The sequence below is a fragment of the Rana temporaria genome, chromosome 3 (assembly GCF_905171775.1).
Source record: "Rana temporaria chromosome 3, aRanTem1.1, whole genome shotgun sequence".
Lineage (NCBI taxonomy): Eukaryota > Metazoa > Chordata > Amphibia > Anura > Ranidae > Rana > Rana temporaria.
The window spans coordinates 7,821,181-7,844,690 of NC_053491.1; the positions used below are offsets into that span (position 1 = coordinate 7,821,181).

The following is a 23,510-nucleotide window of genomic DNA, read 5'->3' on the forward strand; positions in this document are numbered from 1 at the left end:
GGCCGAGAGGGTGAGTACCTACCTTCATACCCCCCCTACCTACCCCTCTATATACCGGGAGGTGGAGGCCCAGAGGTGCGAGGCCGAGAGGGTGAGTACCTACCTTCATACCCCCTACCTACCTTCATACCCCCCCCACCTACCATCATACCCCCCTACCTACCTTCATACCCCCTATCTACCCTCATACTCCCCCTTACCTACCTTCATACACCCCTACCTACCTTCATACCCCCCCTACCTACCCCTCTATATACCGGGAGGCGGAGACCCAGATGTGCGAGGCCGAGAGGGTGAGTACCTACCGAACTACCTACCTTCATACCCCCCCTACCTACCTTCATACCCCCCCTACCTACGATCACTGATTACTGTGAAAATGGCAGTGAAGGGGTTAACCACTAGGGGGCTCTGTAGGGGTTAAGTGTGACCTCATGTGTGTTTCTAACTGTAGGGGGGCAGGGCTGGACGTGTGACGTCAGACGATCAGTGACGGGGCCACAGTGAAGAACGGGGAAGGTTTGTTTACACTCACCTCTCCCTGTTCTTCCTCACCGGGGAACGATCGCGGGACACCGACGGCGATCGGGTCCGGCGTGCGCGGTCACGGAGCTTCGGACTGGGTCGCGACCCACGGCTGGGCTCCTAAGGGGGGCGTATATATACGTCCCTGTGCCATTCTGCTGACGGATATCGTGGTGCGGCGGTCCACGAAGTGGTTAAACAATTTCTTCATTTACACACTGAAGTTTTATCCCTTGTGATCTAAGAAAGGAAGAGTTACAATGTTTCTACTTCTCTACTAATACAGACAAGGTTGTTAAAAACGTGACAGACTGTCAGAGTGAGCGGGGAAAAGACTCCACACTTGTTAGGCCCCTTTCACACGTGCGGACGAAAACGGGACATACATGGGTCCCTATGTGATTGCGGGTGTCAGCGGATGACACCCGTAATCGTCCGCCTCCGCAAACATCCGATTTTGCAGACGGAAGAAGATCCTATTTTTTTTTTCTTCCGTCTGCGGATCGGATCGGATGAACATGGACAGACTGTCCGTGTTCATCCGATTCCCCCCCCCCCCCCCATAGGGGAGAGCGAAGAAAAGACAGGGCGGTCCCTGCTATGGGGGGGGGGGGGGGGATCGAATAAATAAAAAGTCTGTTCATTTTCATCCAATCCGCCAGACGGTTGCAAAATAGGGTTTGCATCAGTCACATTTTAGCGGAGAGGATCGGATCGGGGCTGATCGGGGTGTCGGCGGACATGTCACCGACGCTCCATAGAGACACACGGAGCGCCCGTTCAGGTCCGGCCTGAAAAAAACGGACAGGTGGATCTGAACGGTCCGCACGTGTGAAAGGGGCCTAACATGAAAGAATCGGGGAGGGGGAACTCTGCAATAGAGATTGTGAGGGGGGGGGGGGGGGTAAATTCGAGATCACAATTTTTTATTTTTTAACCCCTTCCATACCAGGGGGCACTTATACACCTTCCCGCTCAGACCAATTTTCAGCTTTCAGCGCTGTTGCACTTTAAATGACAATTGCGCGGTCGTGCTACACTGTACCCAAACTACATTTGTATCATTTTGTACCCACAAATAGAGATTTCTTTTGGTGGTATTTGATCACCTCTGGGATATTTATTTTCTGCAAATAAAGTAAAAAAATGACCGAAAATTTAGAAAAAATTTTTTTTTGTTTCTGCCATAAAACATTGTAAATAAGTATGTTTTCTCCTTCACTGATGGGCACTGACTGGCACTGATAATGTGGCACTGATGGGCACCGATGAGGTGGCACTGATGTGGTGGCATTGATGGGCACTGATGGGCGGCACGGATAGGTGGCACGGATGGGCTGGGATAGGTGGCACGGATGGGCTGGGATAGGTGGCACGGATGGGCTGGGATAGGTGGCACGGATGGGCTGGGATAGGTGGCACGGATGGGCTGGGATAGGTGGCACGGATGGGCTGGGATAGGTGGCACGGATGGGCAGGGATAGGTGGCACGGATGGGCAGGGATAGGTGGCATGGATGGGCACGGATAGGTGGCATGGATGGGCACTGATAGGCGGCATGGATGGGCACTGATAGGTGGCATGGATGGGCATAGATGGGCACTAACTAATGTGTTGTACTAATGGATGCCAATCAGTGATGCCCATTGTGGGCACTGATTGGCATCCATTTTGGCACTGATTGGTATCCATTATGTGTCATCCCTGGTGGTCTAGGGTGGCATACCTTTGATTTAAATCCCGGGTGATCTAGTGAAATCCCTGGTGGTCCAGTGGGCATCCTCAGGGGGGCTGTGCTGATAATCGATCAGCACAAACCCCCCCCTGTCAGAGGAGCAGCCGATCGGCTCTCCTCTACTCGCGTCTGAGGAAAAGCCGATTACCGTCTTTTCCTATTTACATCGTGATCAGCCGTGATTGGACACGGCTGATCACGTGGTAAAGAGTCTCCGTGAGAGACACTTTACCTGGATCGGAGTTGGGGGGTGTCACCCTTAATTTTTTTTAAATGAATTTCTTGAAGAAAAAAAAAATCCCAATAAGCGTATATTGATTGGTTTGCGCAGAAGTTATATGGCCAGATAGATTTAGAAAGAAGTTACGCTGGCGTATCTATTGATACGCCGCGTAACTTCTAGAATGCGCCGGCGTATCTTCTTTCTGTATTCAAAGAGCAAGATACGCCGGAATTTTGCTAAGATCCGACTGGCGTAAGTCTCTTATGCCGTCGTATCTTAGTTGTATATTTACGCTGGCCGCTAAGTGGCGCCTCCGTCGATTTACGCGAGGAATATGCAAATTAGGTAGATACGTCGATTCAGAAACGTACGTCCGTCCGGCGCAGTTTTTTACGTCAGGCTTTTTCCGGCTTAAAGTTACCCCTGCTATATGAGGCGTATCCGATGTTAAGTATGGACGTTGGGCCAGCGTCGAATTTTCCGTCGTTTGCGAATAGGGCTGTGCGTAATCACTGGCTTTTTGTGGGTTAATTTGGAGCATGCGCACTGGGTTATGTTCACGGACGGCGCATGCGCCTTTAGTCAAAAACGTCAATTACGTGGGGTCAGCCTTCATTACCATACCATACCCACTACATGGATAATTTGAATTCCGCTGTCTTACGCCGGCCCTCATACGCTACGCCGCCTTAACTTAGGGCGCAGGTTCTTTGGCACTGAGTCGGCGCCGCTCCCTCAGTGCCGCCTCGTCGGCGCCGCTCCCTCAGTGCCTCCCCGTCGGCGCCGCTCCCTCAGTGCCTCCCCGTCGGCGCCGCTCCCTCAGTGCCTCCCCGTCGGCGCCGCTCCCTCAGTGCCTCCCCGTCGGCGCCGCTCCCTCAGTGCCTCCCCGTCGGCGCCGCTCCCTCAGTGCCTCCCCGTCGGCGCCGCTCCCTCAGTGCCTCCCCGTCGGCGCCGCTCCCTCAGTGCCTCCCCGTCGGCGCCGCTCCCTCAGTGACGCCTCGTCGGCGCCGCTCCCTCAGTGCCGCCTCGTCGGCGGTGAAGAAAATTACTTATTTGCAATATTTTATAATGGAAACTTTTTTTTGTTTCGCAAAAAAAGAACCCATCTATCGGTCTCCAAAAAAAACCAATAAACGTTTAATACAGTGTTGCATGACCGCGCAATTGTCATTCAAAGTGTGACAGCGCTGAAAGCTGAAAATTTGGCCTGGGCAGGAAGAGGGTGTAAGTGTGTTGGAGCAGCAGTTGGGGGGTAATGGGGCCAGACAAATTTGGCACAGCTGTATGTTTTTACCCCCCCCCCCCCCCCAAACAAAGGGGCTCTTGCATTGTTGTTCCTTCACTGTGATCAGCGAAGAGGGAGATTCTGCTTCCTGGGAAGGGAATGGATTAATGAGAATCACTATTTGGCGTGTTTGAAGCGCCGATCTCTGGGCCGCTATTATCGCTTCCCGCACATTGCCGGGCGCCCTACTTTACATAAGATAATAGCTTCAGTGCTTGTCAGGCTGGTGATAAATGGGTCAGATACTTTCATACATACGGCTCAGGCTCGGCAGAGGCAGACTCTGGGTTCAGTTTAATTGCTCCTGCGGAGTTAATTTTTTCCGCGAGCCGCGCGTTTTTCTCCCCGTATACAGCATTGTGTGACTCTGACAGTCTGCGTTTCATCCCTTTGACCCAGATGAGCGAATCGATCACAACTAAAACATCCGCGTATTTATCATCTCGTGCCGTATTCTTCATTCTGGTTCTTCAGTTTGTAGTGGTGAAGGTGTTCCATTCCATTCACATGGCTCTGACTATAGGGTGGGGGAGGGGGGACAGGAGTGTTGAGGCACATTCTCATTGTTCTTGACATGATGGATGGAGTACCACCCTCTATGCATAGAGCATCAAGGGAAGATAATGTCCTTAGGACGTAACGCATCGGGAGGAGCCTGTGCATGCCAATACAATGGTCCATCCGTCAAACACTGCCGTGATCTGCCCTTCACGTAGGTGCTGACACAGGAGCGGGTGATAGATGCCAGGCAGGGGGTTTAACTAATACCTCCTGCTCTCTAGCTCCCTTGTTACCTCCTCACATGCTCGCCTTCAGGACTTCTCCAGAGCCTCTCCCATACTCTGGAACTCCCTGCCCCGGTATGTCCGATCAGCCCCCTACCCTCCACCTTTTAGGAAAACATGGAAATCGATGGACAGCCGCACTCCGGATAAACTTGAAGTTGTCTTTATTGATAAAAGTAAGACATGTACATCTAAAAATACAGTCACATAAGGGGACAGCCGACGCGTTTCGCACACAATTTGTGCTTTAATTACTTTTATTTTTTATTCATTTGTTAGAGTCGGTTCACACATAGGCGGCACAACTTCGGGGGCGACTCTGCAAGTCGTCCTGAGGACGACTTCAGAGGCGATTCGCAAAACTACTTCTGTATAGAAGTCAATGCAGATCGCCCCTGAGCTGCCCCCGAAATACTACAGGAACCTTTTTTCTAAGTCGGAGCGACTTGCGTCGCTCCTATTAGAACGGTTCCATTGCATTCAATGGGACGCGACACGTGAGGAGGCTGAGCCGCCTGTCGTGTCGCCCCAGTGTGAACCGGGTCTTACACTTTTTTTACTTGTTGTTTTTTTTTTTTTTTTTTTTATTCATTTGTTACACCTTTTTTACTTCTTTCTTTCTCTCTTTCTTTCGTTACACTTTTTTTACTTTCTTTTCTTTCTTTCTTTTTTTTTATTCATTTGTTATCACTTTTATTCCTTTCTTTCTTTCTTTCTTTCTTTTCTTTCTTTTCATTCTTTCTTTTTTTTTATTCATTTGTTATCACTTTTATTTCTTTCTTTCTTTCTTTCTTTCTTTCTTTCTTTCTTTCTTTCTTTCTTTCTTTCTTTTTCTCTCTCTTTCTTTCTCTCTTTCTTTCTTTACACTTTTTTTACTTTCTTTTCTTTTTCTTTCTTTTTATTCATTTGTTATCAATTCCTTTTTTACTTCTTTCTCTCTTTCTTTCTTTCTTTCTTTCTTTCTTTCTCTCTCTCTCTTTCGTTACACTTTTTTTACTTTCTTTTCTTTTTCTTTTTTTTTTTATTGATTTGTTATCACTTTTATTCCTATTACAAGGAATGTAAACATTCCATGTAATAGGAATGGTGTGTGACAGGTCCTCTTTATGGAGAGATGCAGTGTAAATAAGACCCCACATCTCCCCTCCAGGCTGGAAAGCGTGAGATCGGGGGGGGGGGGGGGGGGCGGGGAATTCACTGATCTTATGCTGACAACCGTGATCATGGCTTTGTTTACTTCCAGGAACCCGGGAGTGATGTCATAACATTGCGTCCGGGCCTCCAACGGTCATAGAGATGACTGGTGACCATCTGGTCACCGGAAAGCTCTATCGTCGTGAGCTGGTGACTTGTCCTTAATGTTCCCCTAATAGGGAAGTTCCTTCAATGACTGCGCAGGCGCAAACTTGCCTGACGGAAATCCCTGAACCTCGCCCGGCACCCAGGCTCATTCTTTAACATCCCCGTGGATTGGAGGATCGAAAAATCAACGTCGCCCTGAATGCCGGCCGAGGTTCGGAGATTTCCGTCAGCAAGTTTGCGCCTGCGCAGTCCTTGAAGGAACTTTCCCGTTAGCCGGAACCATCTCGGCACATCAGATTGCGCCTGCGCTGGAACTTCCACGATAGCTGGAACCAGCTCGGCAGATCACCGGCGCCGGACGATTCTTTCTCCAGGCCCCCTGATTTATTCTAAGCAGAAAAACTGTGAGCCAGAATAGTGCAGCTCTAGTGTTTTGTGTGTTTTGTGTTTGTTTTTTACGGATTCTCTTTAAATGATATAATTATAGATGACAATTGTGGAAGGGCTCATATTTAATATGTCCTAATAATAGGGTGTGTGTGGTTTATATAGCTGTAAGGTGTGGGTCAGGTTATATTTTACACTAATTTTTCAGCAGCACATGACACAGCGGTGTGACCCATCGAGTTCAAAGGGCCAGTAAATGAAACGATCGAAGTGTGACTGACCTGAATCTAAATCCAGAGATAAGTGACCTTTTACATCACCGCTAGACTGGACTTTCAGGATTTAAAGTGTTTGTTACCCCTAAAATTATTATAATAGTACATGAGTGTCTATAAAGGATCAACTTGAAGAGTAATCACCACCGGGTGATCCACAGTGCATCTGCAAAGTATTCACAGCGCTTCACTTTTTCTGCGTTTTTGTTTTGTTACAGATAGAGGTAGACCGATATGGGTTTTTCTCTGGCCGATGCCGATATTTAGAAATCGAGGCGGCTGATATATGATGCCGATTTTTGCGGCCGATATTTTAGCCCGATTTTTTTTTTTTTGGGTGGCACTGGCTTGTAGCACTGGATGGCACTAATTGGCACTGGAAGATGGCACTAGCAGAAGGCACTGATTGGCAGGTGGCACTGACAGGTGACACTGGCAGGTGACACTGGCAAGTGGCACTGACTGGCAGGCGGCACTAATTGGCACTGGATGGCAATAGTTGGCACTGGCAGATGGCATTGGCAGGTGGCACTGTTATTGGCAGGTGGCATTGGCAGATGGCACTGGATGGCAAGTGGCACTAATTGGCACTGGCAGGTGGCACTGGTGCAAAAAAAGTGTCGCCCCCCCCCCTCAGTACAGATCCTCTCCCTCCAGTATAGACCCTCCCCCTCTCCTCAGTACAGACCCCCCACCCCCTGCCCCCGTAGTACAGACACCAGAGAGCGGTGTGTGTCCCACGAGCGCGGGCCCCTCCTCCTCTGTGGGTGTAAACAGAGGAGGGCCGCCGCGCTGGGTGTACCAAGATGGCCGCGGCTCCGGAGCTAGACCGAAGCCGCAGCCTTTCCTAATGCTGTGACCGCGGCGGCAATCCGCGGATTGCCGCTGCAGTCACAGCATCAGGAAAGGCACTGGCTTCGGCCTAGCTCCGGATCCGTGGCACTGCTAGTGGCCATGTTAAATATCGGCCTTCTCAAACGGCCAAATATCGGCCGATATATCGGTCGACCTCTAGTTACAGACCTATTCCAAAGTGGATTCATTTCATTATTTTCCTAAAAAATTTGCAAACAATCCCCTATAATGGCACCGTGAAAGAAATTTGTTTGAAATCTTTGCAAAATTATTAAAAATAAAAGTCCCCTGAAGGACTCGGACCATGAGAAACAAAGATTGAACTCTTTGGCCTGAATGACATGTCTGGAGGAAACCAGGCACCGCCCATCACCTGGCCAATACCATCCCTACTGTGAATCATGGTGGTGGCAGCATCATGCTGTGGGGATGTTTCAGCGGCAGGAACTGGGAGACTAGTCAGGATGGAGGGAAAGATGAATAAAGCGGAGGTTCACCCAAATGGGAAACCTCCGCTTTTCGGAAATAGCCCCCCCCCCCCCCCCCCCCCCCCGGTGTCACATTTGGCACCTTTTCTGGGGGTGCAGATACCTGTATAAAACGGCTATTTGCACCACTTCCGGGTATAGACTCCCACGGGAGTCCTGCCCCTTTGCGCCACCCCTGTTGTGTTCTGGGAAACACATGGCTCCCAGAACACAGCGGGGACCTGTGAGGACGGCGCGACTCGCGCATGCGCAGTAGGGAACTGGGCAGTGAAGCCGCAGCGCTTCACTTCCCGATTCCCTCACCGAGGATGGCGGCGGGGGAAGCCGAGAGCCGAGCGGTAGCTCGGCTTCGGCTGCCGATGTCGTGGGCGACCTGGACAGGTAAGTGTCCATTTTTTTTTTTTTTTTTTTTTTTAAAGTCAACACCTGCAGTGTTTGTAGCTGCTGGCTTTAAAAATAAATAAATAAAAATAAGTTCTGGTGAACCTCCACTTTAAGGAAAACCTTCTCAAGAGCGCTCTGGACCTCAGACTGGGGCGAAGGTTCATCTTCCAACAGGATAACGACCCTAAGCACACAGCCAAGATAACAAAGGAGTGGCTACGGGGCAACTCTGTGAATGTCCTTGAGTGGCCCAGCCAGAGCCCAGACTTAAACCCGATTGAACATCTCTGGAGAGATCTGATAATGGCTGTGAGAGGTCCTACAAAGAAGAATGGGAGAAACTTTCCAAAAATAGGAGTGCCGAGCTTGTAGCATCATACTCAGAAAGACTGGAGGGTGGAATTGTGCCAAAGGAGCTTCACCAAAGTATAGACCAAAGGCTGTGATACTTCCTTATGTACGTGGGAGGAGCCTGCGAGGCTTGTGTGCGCGGGAGGAGCCTGCGAGGCTTGTGTGCGCGGGAGGAGCCTGCGAGGCTTGTGTGCGCGGGAGGAGCCTGCGAGGCTTGTGTGCGCGGGAGGAGCCTGCGAGGCTTGTGTGCGCGGGAGGAGCCTGCGAGGCTTGTGTGCGCGGGAGGAGCCTGCGAGGCTTGTGTGCGCGGGAGGAGCCTGCGAGGCTTGTGTGCGCGGGAGGAGCCTGTGATAGATGGGATTTTTTTTTATATAATATAAATTTGCAAAGATTTCACACAAACTTCTCTCACGTTGTCATTATTGGGGATTGTTTGTAGAATTTGGAGAATACTTTCTGGATGCACAATGCATTTGAACTGGGAGTTTTTTTTTTTTTTTTGTGCAGGTTTTTTATTTTATTTTTTTCTGACCAAAAATGCAGCAAGCAAGACTTTCAACGCCACAAACGAAGCCCAAAAGAACCGCACCAAAAAAACGTACCTCCAAATTGAAATGCATTGAAAATGCAGCAAGGACACATCAATCACGCACCTGTTGTGTTTTTTAATGCAATTTAAATTTTTTTTGATTCGTGCATTTTTGGCGCCATTTTTTATTTGTTTGTTTTTCCGGTGATAATCCTGTTTTTGCCCAAAAGTTTCGGTGCATCACAAAAAAAAGAAAAAAAAATATATAAAACCAGTAAATATATTCCGATCTATTTACTAATGCTGACAGCATGAGGAATAAATCGAGTTCATGGCGATTCAAAGCGTTTAGTTCTGTTGTTGCAAAACTCGCACATCTTATTTACTTGCTAAACGGATTACAGGATGTGTGGTGGCAGATCCGTGCCGGCGCGGTCAGTTTGCCCTGGAAGGCGGCACACGGATGTTTGATTTGTTTGCTGGCAGAAAGATCCTAAATAATAATGCCTCTTGCACTTGTGCCCAAATAATGCCACATTATCGAGATCAAACCCTGATCTGTTTTTATTTTTTTGGGCCGCAATGGGGCACAGCACGCGCAATAGTCCACGGGGGGCACAGCACGCGCAATAGTCCACGGGGGGCACAGCACGCGCAATAGTCCACGGGGGCACAGCACGCGCAATAGTCCACGGGGGCACAGCACGCGCAATAGTCCACGGGGGCACAGCACGCGCAATAGTCCACGGGGGCACAGCACGCGCAATAGTCCACGGGGGCACAGCACGCGCAATAGTCCACGGGGGCACAGCACGCGCAATAGTCCACGGGGGCACAGCACGCGCAATAGTCCACGGGGGCACAGCACGCGCAATAGTCCACGGGGGCACAGCACGCGCAATAGTCCACGGGGGCACAGCACGCGGTATAGTCCACGGGGGCACAGCACGCGGTATAGTCCACAGGGGGCACAGCACGCGGAATAGTCCACAGGGGGCACAGCACGCGGAATAGTCCACAGGGGGCACAGCACGCGGAATAGTCCACAGGGGGCACAGCACGCGGAATAGTCCACAGGGGGCACAGCACGCGGAATAGTCCACAGGGGGCACAGCACGCGGAATAGTCCACAGGGGGCACAGCACGCGGAATAGTCCACAGGGGGCACAGCACGCGGAATAGTCCACAGGGGGCACAGCACGCGGAATAGTCCACGGGGGCACAGCACGCGCAATAGTCCACGGGGGCACAGCACAAGGAAATAGTTACAAGGCAGCAATAGGGCACGTATGTGGTATGGAAGACGGGCGGGGGATGCCTGGGACACTTATTTTGGGGTTCTTATATTGAGTTTGGGATGTTGGCTTCTCTACCAAACCACTTGATTAACTACATGCTTACCGTCCGCCGTCTGTCCGTTTGACGGCGGCAGAATGGCTCCCGTGCGCGAATCGCAGTAGCTGTTGTAGGGTGGCCGCTTTAAGGCGTATAGGGGGGAGCGCGTCCGCCACGGTACTGAGAAGCTGATGTACGATAACATGTCATATCAAGTATTTCCATATAGACAAAAAGGAAGAACGGTGGTATTTTGTCTTAATAGGTAATATTGGAAGCTTCGGTGGTCCACCAATTAGTGTGAGTTGTTGTATTTTGGGGCTCCTTTGTGAACCTTTGGCTCTCTATGGACTGCAGGCAGCGGAATGCACGCGGTTGGGTGTGATGATCTTCAGTATGAAGATTTGGTTCTTTATCTTTAATAAGTGAATTCATGTTTAGCGGGAATGACGTGCCGTATTGATAAACGGCCGCATGCAGCGTCTGAACAGAGGACATCCGGATCCTAATTGTCTTCATATTTCTGCTTTGTTTTCAGGAGAAGCTGCTGTCCAACGTGTCGCAACAGATGGCAGACGTCAGCCGCTTAAAGGGTAAGACAAACAGACGCACCATCCAGCGCGGGCGTACAGACGCATCAGACGCCACCCTCCTGTCTATACATTTGTTTTCCGCTGCACCGCTCTTCCAATACGGCAGATTGCGGCTGCACTAGTTACACAAACACATTCTCCGACCTTATGAAACGCGCCGATCACCATCCTGGTATATTGGTATGTAGATGAATGTGGTCTCAGCCGGCACCGCTCCCCCTTGACTTGTTTCGCCCCGTTCTTAAGGGCTGAGTCAACGAGGTAGAGATTTTCCAACATGCACTATATTGCCAAAAGTATTGGGACGCCGGCCTTTACACGCACATGAACATTAATGGCATCCCAGTCTTAGTCCGGAGGGTTCAATATTGAGTTGGCCCCGCCCTTTGCAGCTATAACCGCTTCACCTCTTCTGGGAAGGCCGTACACACGGTTTAGGAGGGTGTCTATGGGAAGGTTTGACCATTCTTCCAGAAGAGCATTTGTGAGGTCAGACACTGATGTTGGACGGGAAGGCTTGGCTCTCAGTGTCCACTCTAATTCATCCCAAAGGTGTTCTATCAGGTTGAGGTCAGGACTCTGTGCAGGCCATTCAAGTCCTTCCACCCCAAACTCACTCATCCATTTCTTTATGGACCTTGCTTTGTGCACTGGTCCAAATCATTTGGTGGAGGAGGGGATCCCGGTTCATCCCAGACTATGGATATGTGAGTGAACGTCATTTTTTAATTTTTACACAAAAGTGTTTGCATATAGCGGGGCTCTCCAAACTTTCTAAGGAAAGAGGCAATCTACTGTCCTTCAGACTGGCCGGACTGTGGCCATTGGGAGCAAACGGTGCCGATATTTGGTATTGGGGTGAGAAATTGTATCGGTGAGCGGAATAGTGTCCCATCATTGGTGTCATTGAGCAGAATAGTGTCCCATCATTGGTGTCAGTGGGAGGAATAGTGTCCCATCATTGGTATCAGTGGGAGGAATAGTGTCCCATCATTGGTGTCAGTGGGAGAAATAGTGTCCCATCATTGGTGTCAGTGGGAGGAATAGTGCCCCATCATTGGTGTCAGTGAGAGGAATAGTGTCCCATCATTGGTATCAGTGGGAGGAATAGTGTCCCATCATTGGTATCAGTGGGAGGAATAGTGTCCCATCATTGGTGTCAGTGGGAGGAATAGTGTCCCATCATTGGTGTCAGTGGGAGGAATAGTGTCCCATCATTGGTGTCAGTGGGAGGAATAGTGCCCCATCATTGGTGTCAGTGGGAGGAATAGTGTCCCATCATTGGTGTCAGTGGGAGGAATAGTGTCCCATCATTGGTGTCAGTGGGAGGAATAGTGTCCCATCATTGGTGTCAGTGGGAGGAATTGTACCCCATTGTTGGTGTCAGTGGGAGGAATAGTACCCCATCGCTGGTGTCGCCAAAGCGCTGCTAAAACTAGTGGCGCTTTACTGCTACCACCTCAGTGTGAAAGGGGCTCTAAATGATGACTGTACACTACACCTGTCACCTACACCCATTTGTGGCCGTGTGCATGAAGCCTTCTGGCCCGCGTACATACGATCGGAATTTACGACAACAAATGTTTGATGGGAGCTTGTTGTCGTTAATTCCGACCGTATGTTGGCTCCATCGGACATTTGCTGTTGGAATTTCCGACAAGAAAGTGGCGGCCGCTGAGCGGAGGCGGGTGGCGGGATTGGTGGTGGATGCTGAGCAGAGGCTGGTGGCGGACACTGAGCAGAGGCCAGTGGAGGGATTGGTGGTGAGGGGCGTAGGACATTGAGATGAGCTGAGGCCCGTTGACGGATTGGCAGAGACGGTTGCAGGGCACTGAGCTGAGGCTAGTGGAGGGATGGAAGATACGGAGGCCGGTGGAGGACGCTGAGCGTAGGAGGGGTTTGTGGGACGCTGAGCGTAGGAGGGGTTTGTGGGACGCTGAGCGTAGGAGGGGTTTGTGGGACGCTGAGCGTAGGAGGGGTTTGGGGGACGCTGAGCGTAGGAGGGGTTTGGGGACGCCGAGCGTAGGAGGGGTTTGGGGGACGCCGAGCGTAGGAGGGGTTTGGGGGACGCCGAGCGTAGGAGGGGTTTGGGGGACGCCGAGCGTAGGAGGGGTTTGGGGGACGCCGGGCGTAGGAGGGGTTTGGGGGACGCCGAGCGCAGGAGGGGTTTGGGGGACGCCGAGCGTAGGAGGGGTTTGGGGGGCGCCGAGCGTAGGCGGGGTTTGGGGGGCGCCGAGCGTAGGCGGGGTTTGGGGGACGCCAAGCGTAGGCGGGGTTTGGGGGACGCCGAGCGTAGGCGGGGTTTGGGGGACGCCGAGCGTAGGAGGGGTTTGGGGGACGCCGAGCGTAGGAGGGGTTTGGGGGACGCCGAGCGTAGGAGGGGTTTGGGGGACGCCGAGCGTAGGAGGGGTTTGGGGGACGCCGAGCGTAGGAGGGGTTTGGGGGACGCCGAGCGTAGGAGGGGTTTGGGGGACGGCGAGCGTAGGAGGGGTTTGGGGGACGCCGAGCGTAGGCGGGGTTTGGGGGACGCCGAGCGGAGGAGGGGTTTGGAGGACGCTACACCAGTGGCACGTTGGAGGAGTCTGATAAAATATCACGCAGGACCCAGGGATATGGATAGTCATGGACGGGTCAGTCACTGTCGGCCTCTCCCTGTGATGGAAACCACAGGGTATTACCACCCTATTATATATAAACAGTTGCATTCTTTTATTCATCACTTGCTATTATGGGACAGCCAGGTTTCTATGGCAACAAAAAAACAATCTTCTTCTTTTGAGAAGTTTTGTAAGAAAGGCCTTCCTTCTAGTCTGGGAGATTGATGATTGGATTATAACCGGGAATTAGAATTACTATCGCTAGAAGCCGAATCTGTCGCCAGCTATTTGTTCTATAAAGCCGTGTTGGCGCTCTTACCAGTACACATCAATAAACAGTAATTGGCTGAAATATTTACCCTTTTTTTTTTTTTTTGGCTACCTTCAGTGTTGGTCACATGATCATCATGGCGAATGTTCAGCTGATTTAAAGTGGAAGTCATGTGTGTCTGAGCACAACACCCGGAAAAGGCTTATAATACATTTTTAATATTCAAAGCAAACTCCCCCATCCATCCATCCATCCATCCGTGTCTCCATGCTTTATTTAGCAGAGAAATTGCCCCCCCCCCCCCCTTTAAGATTTCTAGCTGCGGCAATCTTCCCTAAACTACGAACCTTCCTGGAAGATATAAATTGGGATAAAATCTTAGGAATAAAGAACAGAAAGGAGAGATGGGTTTGCTTTAAAGGGGTTGTAAAGGTAAAAGTTTTTTCACCTTTCAATGCATTAAGGCGAAAAAACATCCGAGTATTAGCGACCCCCAGCGCCCCAAACCCCCCCCCCCCCATTTACTTATCTGACCCCTCGACCCCCGTGAACCTGCCGTCTTCCCGGCTTATTCATTGGTTGATTGAAAGCGGCGCAGCCATTGGCTTGCGCTGCTGTCAATCACATCCAATGACGCTCGCTCCCATGAAGGTGTTTTTGCGGGGGGAGCCGAGACAGCCGCCGAGGGACCCCAGAAGACGTGGATCGGGGGCCACTCTGTCCTAAATGAGCTGCACAGTGGAGGTAAGTATAACGGGTTTGTTATTTAACCACTTAAGGACCGGACCAATATGCTGCTAAATGCCCAAAGGCGTTTTTACAATTCGGCACTGCGTCGCTTTAACAGACAATTGCGCGGTCATGCGACGTGGCTCCCAAACAAAATTGGCGTCCTTTTTTCCCCACAAATAGAGCTTTCTTTTGGTGGTATTTGATCACCTCTGCGGTTTTTATTTTTTGCGCTATAAACAAAAATAGAGCGACAATTTTGAAAAAAATTCAATATAAATATCAATGTTATAATAAATATCCCCCCAAAAACATATATAAAAAAAAAAAATTTCCTCAGTTTAAGCCGATACGTATTCTTCTACCTATTTTTGGTAAAAAAAATTGCAATAAGCGTTTATCGTTTGGTTTGCGCAAAATTTATAGCGTTTACAAAATGGGGGATAGTTTTCTTCTTTTTTTTTTTTTTTTTTTTTTGTGACTGCGACAATATGGCGGACACTTCGGACAATTTTTACACATTTTTGGGACCATTGTCATTTTCACAGCAAAAAATGCATTTAAATTGCACTGATTAGTGTGAAAATGACAGTTGCAGTTTGGGAGATAACCACAGGGGGCGCTGTAAGAGTTAGTGTTCACCTAGTGTGTGTTTACAACTGATGGGGGGTGTGGCTGTAGGTCTGACATCATCGATCGAGTCTCCCTATAAAAGGGAACACACGATCGATGCAGCCGCCACAGTGAAGCACGGGGAAGGTGTGTTTACATACGACTCTCCCCGTTCTTCAGCTCCGGGGAGCGATCGCGACCGCGACGGGGCGGCTATAAACGAATAGCCGCGCCCTCGTCCCGGATCGCTCCTGAAGCCACGGGAACCGCCGCATGTACGGGGGGGTCCCGGTCAGGCCCCACGTCTAGGCAGGGACATACAGGTACGCCAATGTGCCTGTCCGTGCCATTCTGCCGACGTATATGTACATGCGGCGGTCCGGAAGTGGTTAAAAACATATTAAATAAGGGCATTAGCTGATGCATCCCATTGGGTAAAAAAGAGAACAAAGGTCCTGGATGTCTTAAAGCGGAGGTCCAGCTGTGTAATTTTTTTTTTTTTAAAAGTCAGCAGCTACAAACCCTGTAGCTGCTGACTTTTATTAAGCACACTTGCCTGTCCAGGGAGGCCGCAATGTCGACCGCCCCGAGGCCGATCTGTCCTTCAGATCGTGTGCCAGCGCCGCCATCCTCGCTAAGGGAATCGGGCAGTGAAGCCTTCACTGCCCGTTTCCTACTGCGCATGCCGCGCGCCGCTTTGTGAATGGGCGGTTGTCTTCTGGGACGCGCACAGGTCCCAGAAGACATCGCTCCCCATTTCCTGGGAGGCAAGGCGAGGAGGAGAAGAGCGAAGATCACCGCGGAATAGGAAGTGGCAGATTAGGACGATCTGCCTAGCAACAGCCATTTCTGGTAAGTAAAAAATAAATAAAAAATTATTTATTTATTTTTTGAGCCTTTTTTTTTTTGGGTGGACCTTTGCTTTAAAGGGGTTGTAAAGTTAAAAACATTTTTTTCCTAAATATCTTCCTTTCCCTTAGTGCAGTCCTCCTTCACTTACCTCATCCTTCCATTTTTCTTTTAAATGTCCTTATTTCTTCTGAGAAATCCTCACTTCCTGTTCTTCTGTCTGCAACTCCACACAGTAATGCGAGGCTTTCTCCCTGGTGTGGAGAAAGCCTCTGGAGGGGGCGAGCAGGAGAGTCAGGACGCTCTCTACTTTGCAGATAGAGAAAGGAGCTGTGTGTTAGTGGGCGTCCTGACTCTCCTGCTCGCCCCCTCAAGAGGCTTTCTCCACACCAGGGAGAAAGCCTCGCATTACTGTGTGGAGTCACAGACAGAAGAACAGGAAGTGAGGATTTCTCAGAAGAAATAAGGACATTTAAAAGCAAAATGGAAGGATAAGGTAAGTGAAGGAGGACTGCACTAAGGGAAAGGAAGATATTTAGGGGAAAAAAACTCTTTACAACTCCTTTAACTCCAATGTAAAAATGCCTATAAAAGAAAAAGAGGAGGCCTTCAAAAAAAATACAAGGTTGAGGGATCATCATCGGCATTCAAACTTTATAAAGAATGCAACACGAAATGTAAGGGTGCAATTAGGGCGGCTAAGATAGAACACAAAAGACACCTAGCGGAGGAGAGCAAAAAAAAAACCCACATTTTTTAACCACTTAAGGACCGCCTAACGCCGATATACGTCGGCAGAATGGCACGGCTGGGCACAATCGCGTACCTGTAACGTGATTGTTAAATGCCCAGCCGCGGGTCGCCCGCGAACCGGTCCGAAGCTCCGTGACCGCGGGACCCGCAGAACCGATCGCCGCCGGAGTCCGGCGATCGGTCCCCGGAGCTGAAGAACGGGGAGAGGTGAGTGTAAACACAGCTTGCCCGTTCTTTACTGTGGCGCCGTCATCGATCGTGTGTTCCCTGATATAGGGAAAGACGATCAATGACGTCACACGTCCAGGCCCGCCCCCTTATAGTTAGAAACACATAGGAGGTCACACTTAACCCCTTCAGCGCCCCCTTGTGGTTAACTCCCAAACTGCAATTGTCATTTTCACAGTAATCAGTGCATTTTTAATGCATTTTTCGCTGTGAAAATGACAATGGTCCCAAAAATGTGTCAGAATTGTCCGAAGTGTCCGCCATAATGTCGCAGTCACGAAAAAAATCGCAGATCGCAGCCGTTACTAGTAAAAAAAAATAATAAAAATGCAATAAAACTATCCCCTATTTTGTAAACGCTATAAATTGTGTGCAAACCAACCGATAAACGCTTATTGCGATTATATATTTTTTTTTTTTTACCTAAAATATGTAGAAGAATACGTATCGGCCTAAACTGAGGAGAAAAAATTTTTTTTTATATATTTTTGGGGGGATATTTATTATAGCAAAAAGTAAAAAATATTGCATTGTTTTTCAAAATTGTCGCTCTATTTTTGTTTATAGCGCAAAAAATAAAAACCGCAGAGGTGATCAAATACCACCAAAAGAAAGCTCTATTTGTGGGGGGAAAAAAGGATGCCGATTTTGTTTGGGAGCCACGTCGCACGACCGCGCAATTGTCAGTTAAAGCGACGCAGTCCCGAATCGCAAAATGTGGCCTGGTCCTTTTACCTGCATTTTGGTCCGGGTCTTAAGTGGTTAAAGGGGCTGTAAAGGTTCATGTTTTTTCACCTTATTGCATCCCATTAAGGTGAAAATACACCTGGCAATGACGGCCCCCCCCCCCCCCCCCCCCGTTTTACTTACCTGAGCCCGTTCACCTGCTGTGTGCAAGATTTGGAAAGTGATTGGATGTGGGGACAAGAGGAGAGTTCAGAGTCCAGGACAACACCTAGAACCTTGGCATGCGGGGACGGGCTGATAGTAGTGCTATTGATCTTGGCAGAGAAATCGGGGGAAGGGGCACGTGGGGGAGGAAAGATTATGAGCTCAGGTTTGGATAGGTTGAGGAAGTCATGTGACATCCAGGATGAAATGTCTGTTAGTAAATGAGTGATATGGGAGGAGACTGAAGGAGTAGAGAGAGAGATTTAGGTGTCGTCGGCATAGAGATGGTATTGGAAGCCATGGGGGGCACCATGGGGGGGGCACCATGGATTCACCATCCACTTCAATAGCCATTTGTGGACCGACTGCCCTCCAATGTACAGCGGACGGGTGGCCCGTGTTGGTATGTCACTGCCTGCTAGCCACTTAAGGACCGGACCAATATGCTGCTACATGACCCAAGGGGTTTTTACAATTCGGCACTGCGTCGCTTTAACAGACAATTGCGCGGTCGTGCGACGTGACTCCCAAACAAAATTGGCGTCCTTTTTTCCCCACAAATAGAGCTTTCTTTTGGTGGTATTTGATCACCTCTGCGGTTTTTATTTTTTGCGCTATAAACAAAAACAGAGCGACAATTTTGAAAAAAATGCAATATTTTTTACTTTTTGCTATAATAAATATCCCCCAAAAACATATATAAAAATATTTTTTTTTCTCAGTTTAGTCCGATACGTATTCTTCTACCTATTTTTGGTAAAAAAAATCGCAATAAGCGTTCATCGATTTGGTTTGCGCAAAATTTATAGCGTTTACAAAATAGGGGATAGTTTTATTGCATTTTTATAAAAAAAAATGTTTTACTACTAATGGCGGCGATCAGCGTTTTTTTTTTCATGACTGCGACATTACGGCGGACACTTCGGACAATTTTGACACATTTTTGGGACCATTGTCATTTTCACAGCAAAAAATGCATTTAAAGCGGGAGTTCACCCATTTGTAAAAAAAAAATTTTTCTCCCCTTAGCTTCCTGCTCGTTCGGTCTAGGGGAATCGGCTATTTATATTAAAATATGAGCAGTACTTACCCGTTTTCGAGCTGCATCTTCTTCCGTCGCTTCCGGGTATGGGTCTTCGGGAGCGGGCGTTCCTTCTTGATTGACAGCCTTCCGAGAGGCTTCCGACGGTCGCATCCATCGCGTCACTCGTAGCCGAAAGAAGCCGAACGTCGGTGCGGCTCTATACTGCGCCTGCGCACCGACGTTCGGCTTCTTTCGGAAAATCGTGACGCGATGGATGCGACCGTCGGAAGCCTCTCGGAAGCCTGTCAATCAAGAAGGAACGCCCATTCCCGAAGCCCATACCCGGAAGCGACGGAGAGGATGCATCTCGTAAACGGGTAAGTACTGCACCTATTTTAAAATAAATAGCCGATTCCCCTAGAGAAAACGAGCAGGAATCTAAGGGGGAAAAGTGCCCTCTAAGGGTGAACCCCCGCTTTAAATTGCATTGTTTATTGTGAAAATTACAGTTGCAGTTTGGGAGTTAACCACAGGGGGCGCTGTAGGAGTTAGGGTTCACCTAGTGTGTGTTTACAACTGTAGGGGGGTGTGGCTGTAGGTCTGACATCATCGATCGTGCCTCCCTATAAAAGGGATCACTCGATCGATGCAGCCGCCACAGTGAAGCACGGGGAAGCTGTGTTTACATACGGCTCTCCCCGTTCTTCAGCTCCGGGGAGCGATCACAACGGAGCGGCTATAAACGAATAGCCGCGCCGTCATCCCGGATCGCTCCCCGAGGGAATCCGACCGCCGCATGTACCGGGGGGGGTCCCGATCGGACCCCCGACCCACGTCTAGGCAGGGACGTACAGGTACGCCAATGTGCCTGTCCGTGCCATTCTGCCGACGTATATGTACATGCGGCGGTCGGGAAGTGGTTAAGGTACACACGCATGCGTGCCTCCCGCCGACACCCGCTGTGATTGTACACAGTGGGAATCTGTCAGCAGATTCCAGCCAATGATTCATGGACTTGCTGATCAGCTGTGTCCAATCACAGCCTGGAGCTCTGTGCTGACAGTCAGCAAATGGCTCTGTACAGAAGGAATGATGTCTTTGTTTCTACTCCTTTGCAGGGAGAACAAACAAAGATATTTAGTAAAAACAGCTTATATTACACCTTTCACATTGTTAGGCACATATTTAACCCCTTGATTGCCCATAGATGTTAACCCCTTCCTGGCCAGTGTCACTAGTACAGTGACAGTGTATATTATTACCACTGTTCACTGTATTGGTGTCCGTCAGTCCCCCCCCAAAGTGTCAGATAGTCCGCCGCACTATCACAGTCTCATTACAAGTCGCTGATCACCGCAATTACTAGTACTTGGATTGTAAGAGACGGTACTGATGTGAATGATATATATATATATATATATAGTACCTGTAATAAATACAATTTCCACACACACACATATATATATATACGCAAAGTGCTGCATAAATTGGCGGCGCTATCCAAGTACCTGTAATAAATAAATAAAAATTCCAGTCTATCGCACAAACCAATTAATATACGCTTATTGGGATCTTTTTTCTTTTCTTTTTTTTTTTTTTTTCTTTTACCTAATGTAGCAGAATACATTTTGCCCCAAATTTATGTAGTGTTTTTTTTTTTTTTTTTGGATTTATATGTAAAAAAAAAATCAAATTTTATATATATATAGTGTGTGTGTGTGTGTGTGTGTGTGTGTGTGTGTGTGTGTGTGTGTACAAAGTGCTGCGTAAATTGGCACATTATAAAAAAAATATATATATATTTATATTATTTAAAAAAAAATAGTCGTGATCAAATTCTACCGAAAACTCTGTATTTGTGTAGAGTGTTGCATGACTGTTGCAATTGTCAGTTAAAGTAGCGTAGTCCCGAGCTGAATAAAATGCCCCGGTCATGAAAGGAGTAAAACCTTCTGGAGGGCAAGTGGATGTACCGCGCTATATACAGATGTACCACAATATTTACAGTGCTATATACAGATGTACCACGATATATACAGTGCTATATACAGTGCTATATACAGATATACAGTGCTATATACAGAGCTATATACAGATGTACCACAATATTTACAGTGCTATATACAGATATACAGAGGCGATTAAATTCGCATGTGCTGCGCTATATAAGTTTTCATTCATTCATTCATTCATTCATTCATTCATATACAGATATACCACAATATTTACAGTGCGATATACAGTGCTGCTATATACAGATTTACCACAATATTTACAGTGCGATATACAGATATACAGTGCTATATACAGATTTACCACAATATTTACAGTGCTATATACAGATATACAGTGCTATATACAGATTTACCACAATATTTACAGTGCTATATACAGATATGCAGTGCTATATACAGATATGCAGTGCTGTATACAGATATGCAGTGCTATATACAGAGCTATATACAGATTTACCACAATATTTACAGTGCTATATACAGATATACGGTGCTATATACAGATATACAGTGCTATATACAGATATACGGTGCTATATACAGTGCTATATACAGATGTACCACAATATTTACGGTGCTATATACAGATATACGGTGCTATATACAGATATACGGTGCTATATACAGATATGCAGTGCTATATACAGATATACGGTGCTATATACAGATATACAGTGCTATATACAGATGTACCACAATATTTACAGTGCTATATACAGATATGCAGTGCTATATACAGATATGCAGTGCTATATACAGAGCTATATACAGATTTACCACAATATTTACAGTGCTATATACAGATATACGGTTCTATATACAGATATACAGTGCTATATACAGATGTACCACAATATTTACAGTGCTATATACAGATATACGGTTCTATATACAGATATACAGTGCTATATACAGATGTACCACAATATTTACAGTGCTATATACAGATATACAGTGCTATATACAGATGTACCACAATATTTACAGTGCTATATACAGATATACGGTGCTATATACAGATATACGGTGCTATATACAGATATACGGTGCTATATACAGATATACGGTGCTATATACAGATATACGGTGCTATATACAGATATACGGTGCTATATACAGATGTATCACAATATTTACGGTGCTATATACAGATATACGGTGCTATATACAGATATACGGTGCTATATACAGATATACGGTGCTATATACAGATATACGGTGCTATATACAGATATACGGTGCTATATACAGATGTATCACAATATTTACAGTGCTATATACAGATATACGGTGCTATATACAGATATACGGTGCTATATACAGATATACGGTGCTATATACAGATATACGGTGCTATATACAGATGTATCACAATATTTACGGTGCTATATACAGATATACGGTGCTATATACAGATAGACAGTGCTATATACAGATATACGGTGCTATATACAGATATACGGTGCTATATACAGATGTATCACAATATTTACGGTGCTATATACAGATATACGGTGCTATATACAGATAGACAGTGCTATATACAGTGCTATATACAGATACACAGTGCTAGCTATGTTGGCCTTCACCACTGAAAAGCCATCCTGTATTTGTTTTTTTTTTTGCAGAACAATTAAATGAACTGCGTCAGGAATTCCTGCGTCAGGAGGATCAGCTGCACGAGTACAAGAACAATTACACCTTGCTGCAGAAATCGCAGAAGGAAGAGAGGTCGGGATTTTTATCTTTTATGAGCTGTTTTTTTTGCATTTGGCGCGGTTACATTTGCGCTGCACTGAATCCTCTAATCTTCTGGTGTTCACGTTTAGTCTACAGTGTACCAAACAGCTGGCCGATCAGAAGCGTGAATATGAAGAGAGCATTAAGACCCTGCAGCAGCTGGCAAGCAAAGATAAGGTGAGCCGGATTCTGAAATGTCTGTCCATAGATTGCAGTGCTGGTGTGTCCCCGGCGGAAATGTCATCTTATTGTATACATCAAGCCAGGAAAATGTGTGTGTGTTAGCGCTACAGTGGAGCCTTGGATTATGAGCACAGTCCGTTCCAGGAGAACGCTTGTAATCCAAAGCACTCGCATATCAAAGCGAGTTTCCCCATAGAAGTCAATGGAAACAAAGATAATTTTATTGCATGCAATACTGCATGTGGCCAGAGGGGCACCAGAGAGACACAGAAATACTCTGAGACCAGATGCAGTCCGAAACCCTCTGAAAGGCTCAGGAACTGAGTAACCCTAATTAGCCACTGATTACTGTATAAATGACCCTGGCAGGTAACACTAGGGGGCGACGCACGTTGCTGAAAATTATGTTTTTTTTTTAACCACTTACGGACCGCCTCCTGCACATTTACGTCGGCAGAATGGCACCGCTGGGCACATCCACGTACAGGTACGTCCTCTTTAAGTGCCCAGCCGTGGGTCGCGGGACCTGCAGACCCGATCGCCGCTGGAGTCCCGCGATCGGTCCC

The 23,510-nt window shown here is 47.9% G+C and overlaps 1 protein-coding gene across 2 annotated transcripts in view; it reads left to right on the forward strand.

Annotated features, from left to right (window-relative positions):
- The window catches only part of GOLM2 (golgi membrane protein 2), a 66,707-nt gene that overhangs the window by 2,864 nt on the left and 40,333 nt on the right, over positions 1 to 23,510 (forward strand). For both annotated transcript variants that reach the window (XM_040342197.1, XM_040342198.1), the window contains exons 2-4: positions 10,998 to 11,052; positions 22,650 to 22,752; positions 22,851 to 22,938. In XM_040342197.1, the coding sequence (XP_040198131.1) occupies positions 10,998 to 11,052; positions 22,650 to 22,752; positions 22,851 to 22,938 (246 nt within the window). The remainder of the gene's footprint in view (positions 1 to 10,997; positions 11,053 to 22,649; positions 22,753 to 22,850; positions 22,939 to 23,510) is intronic.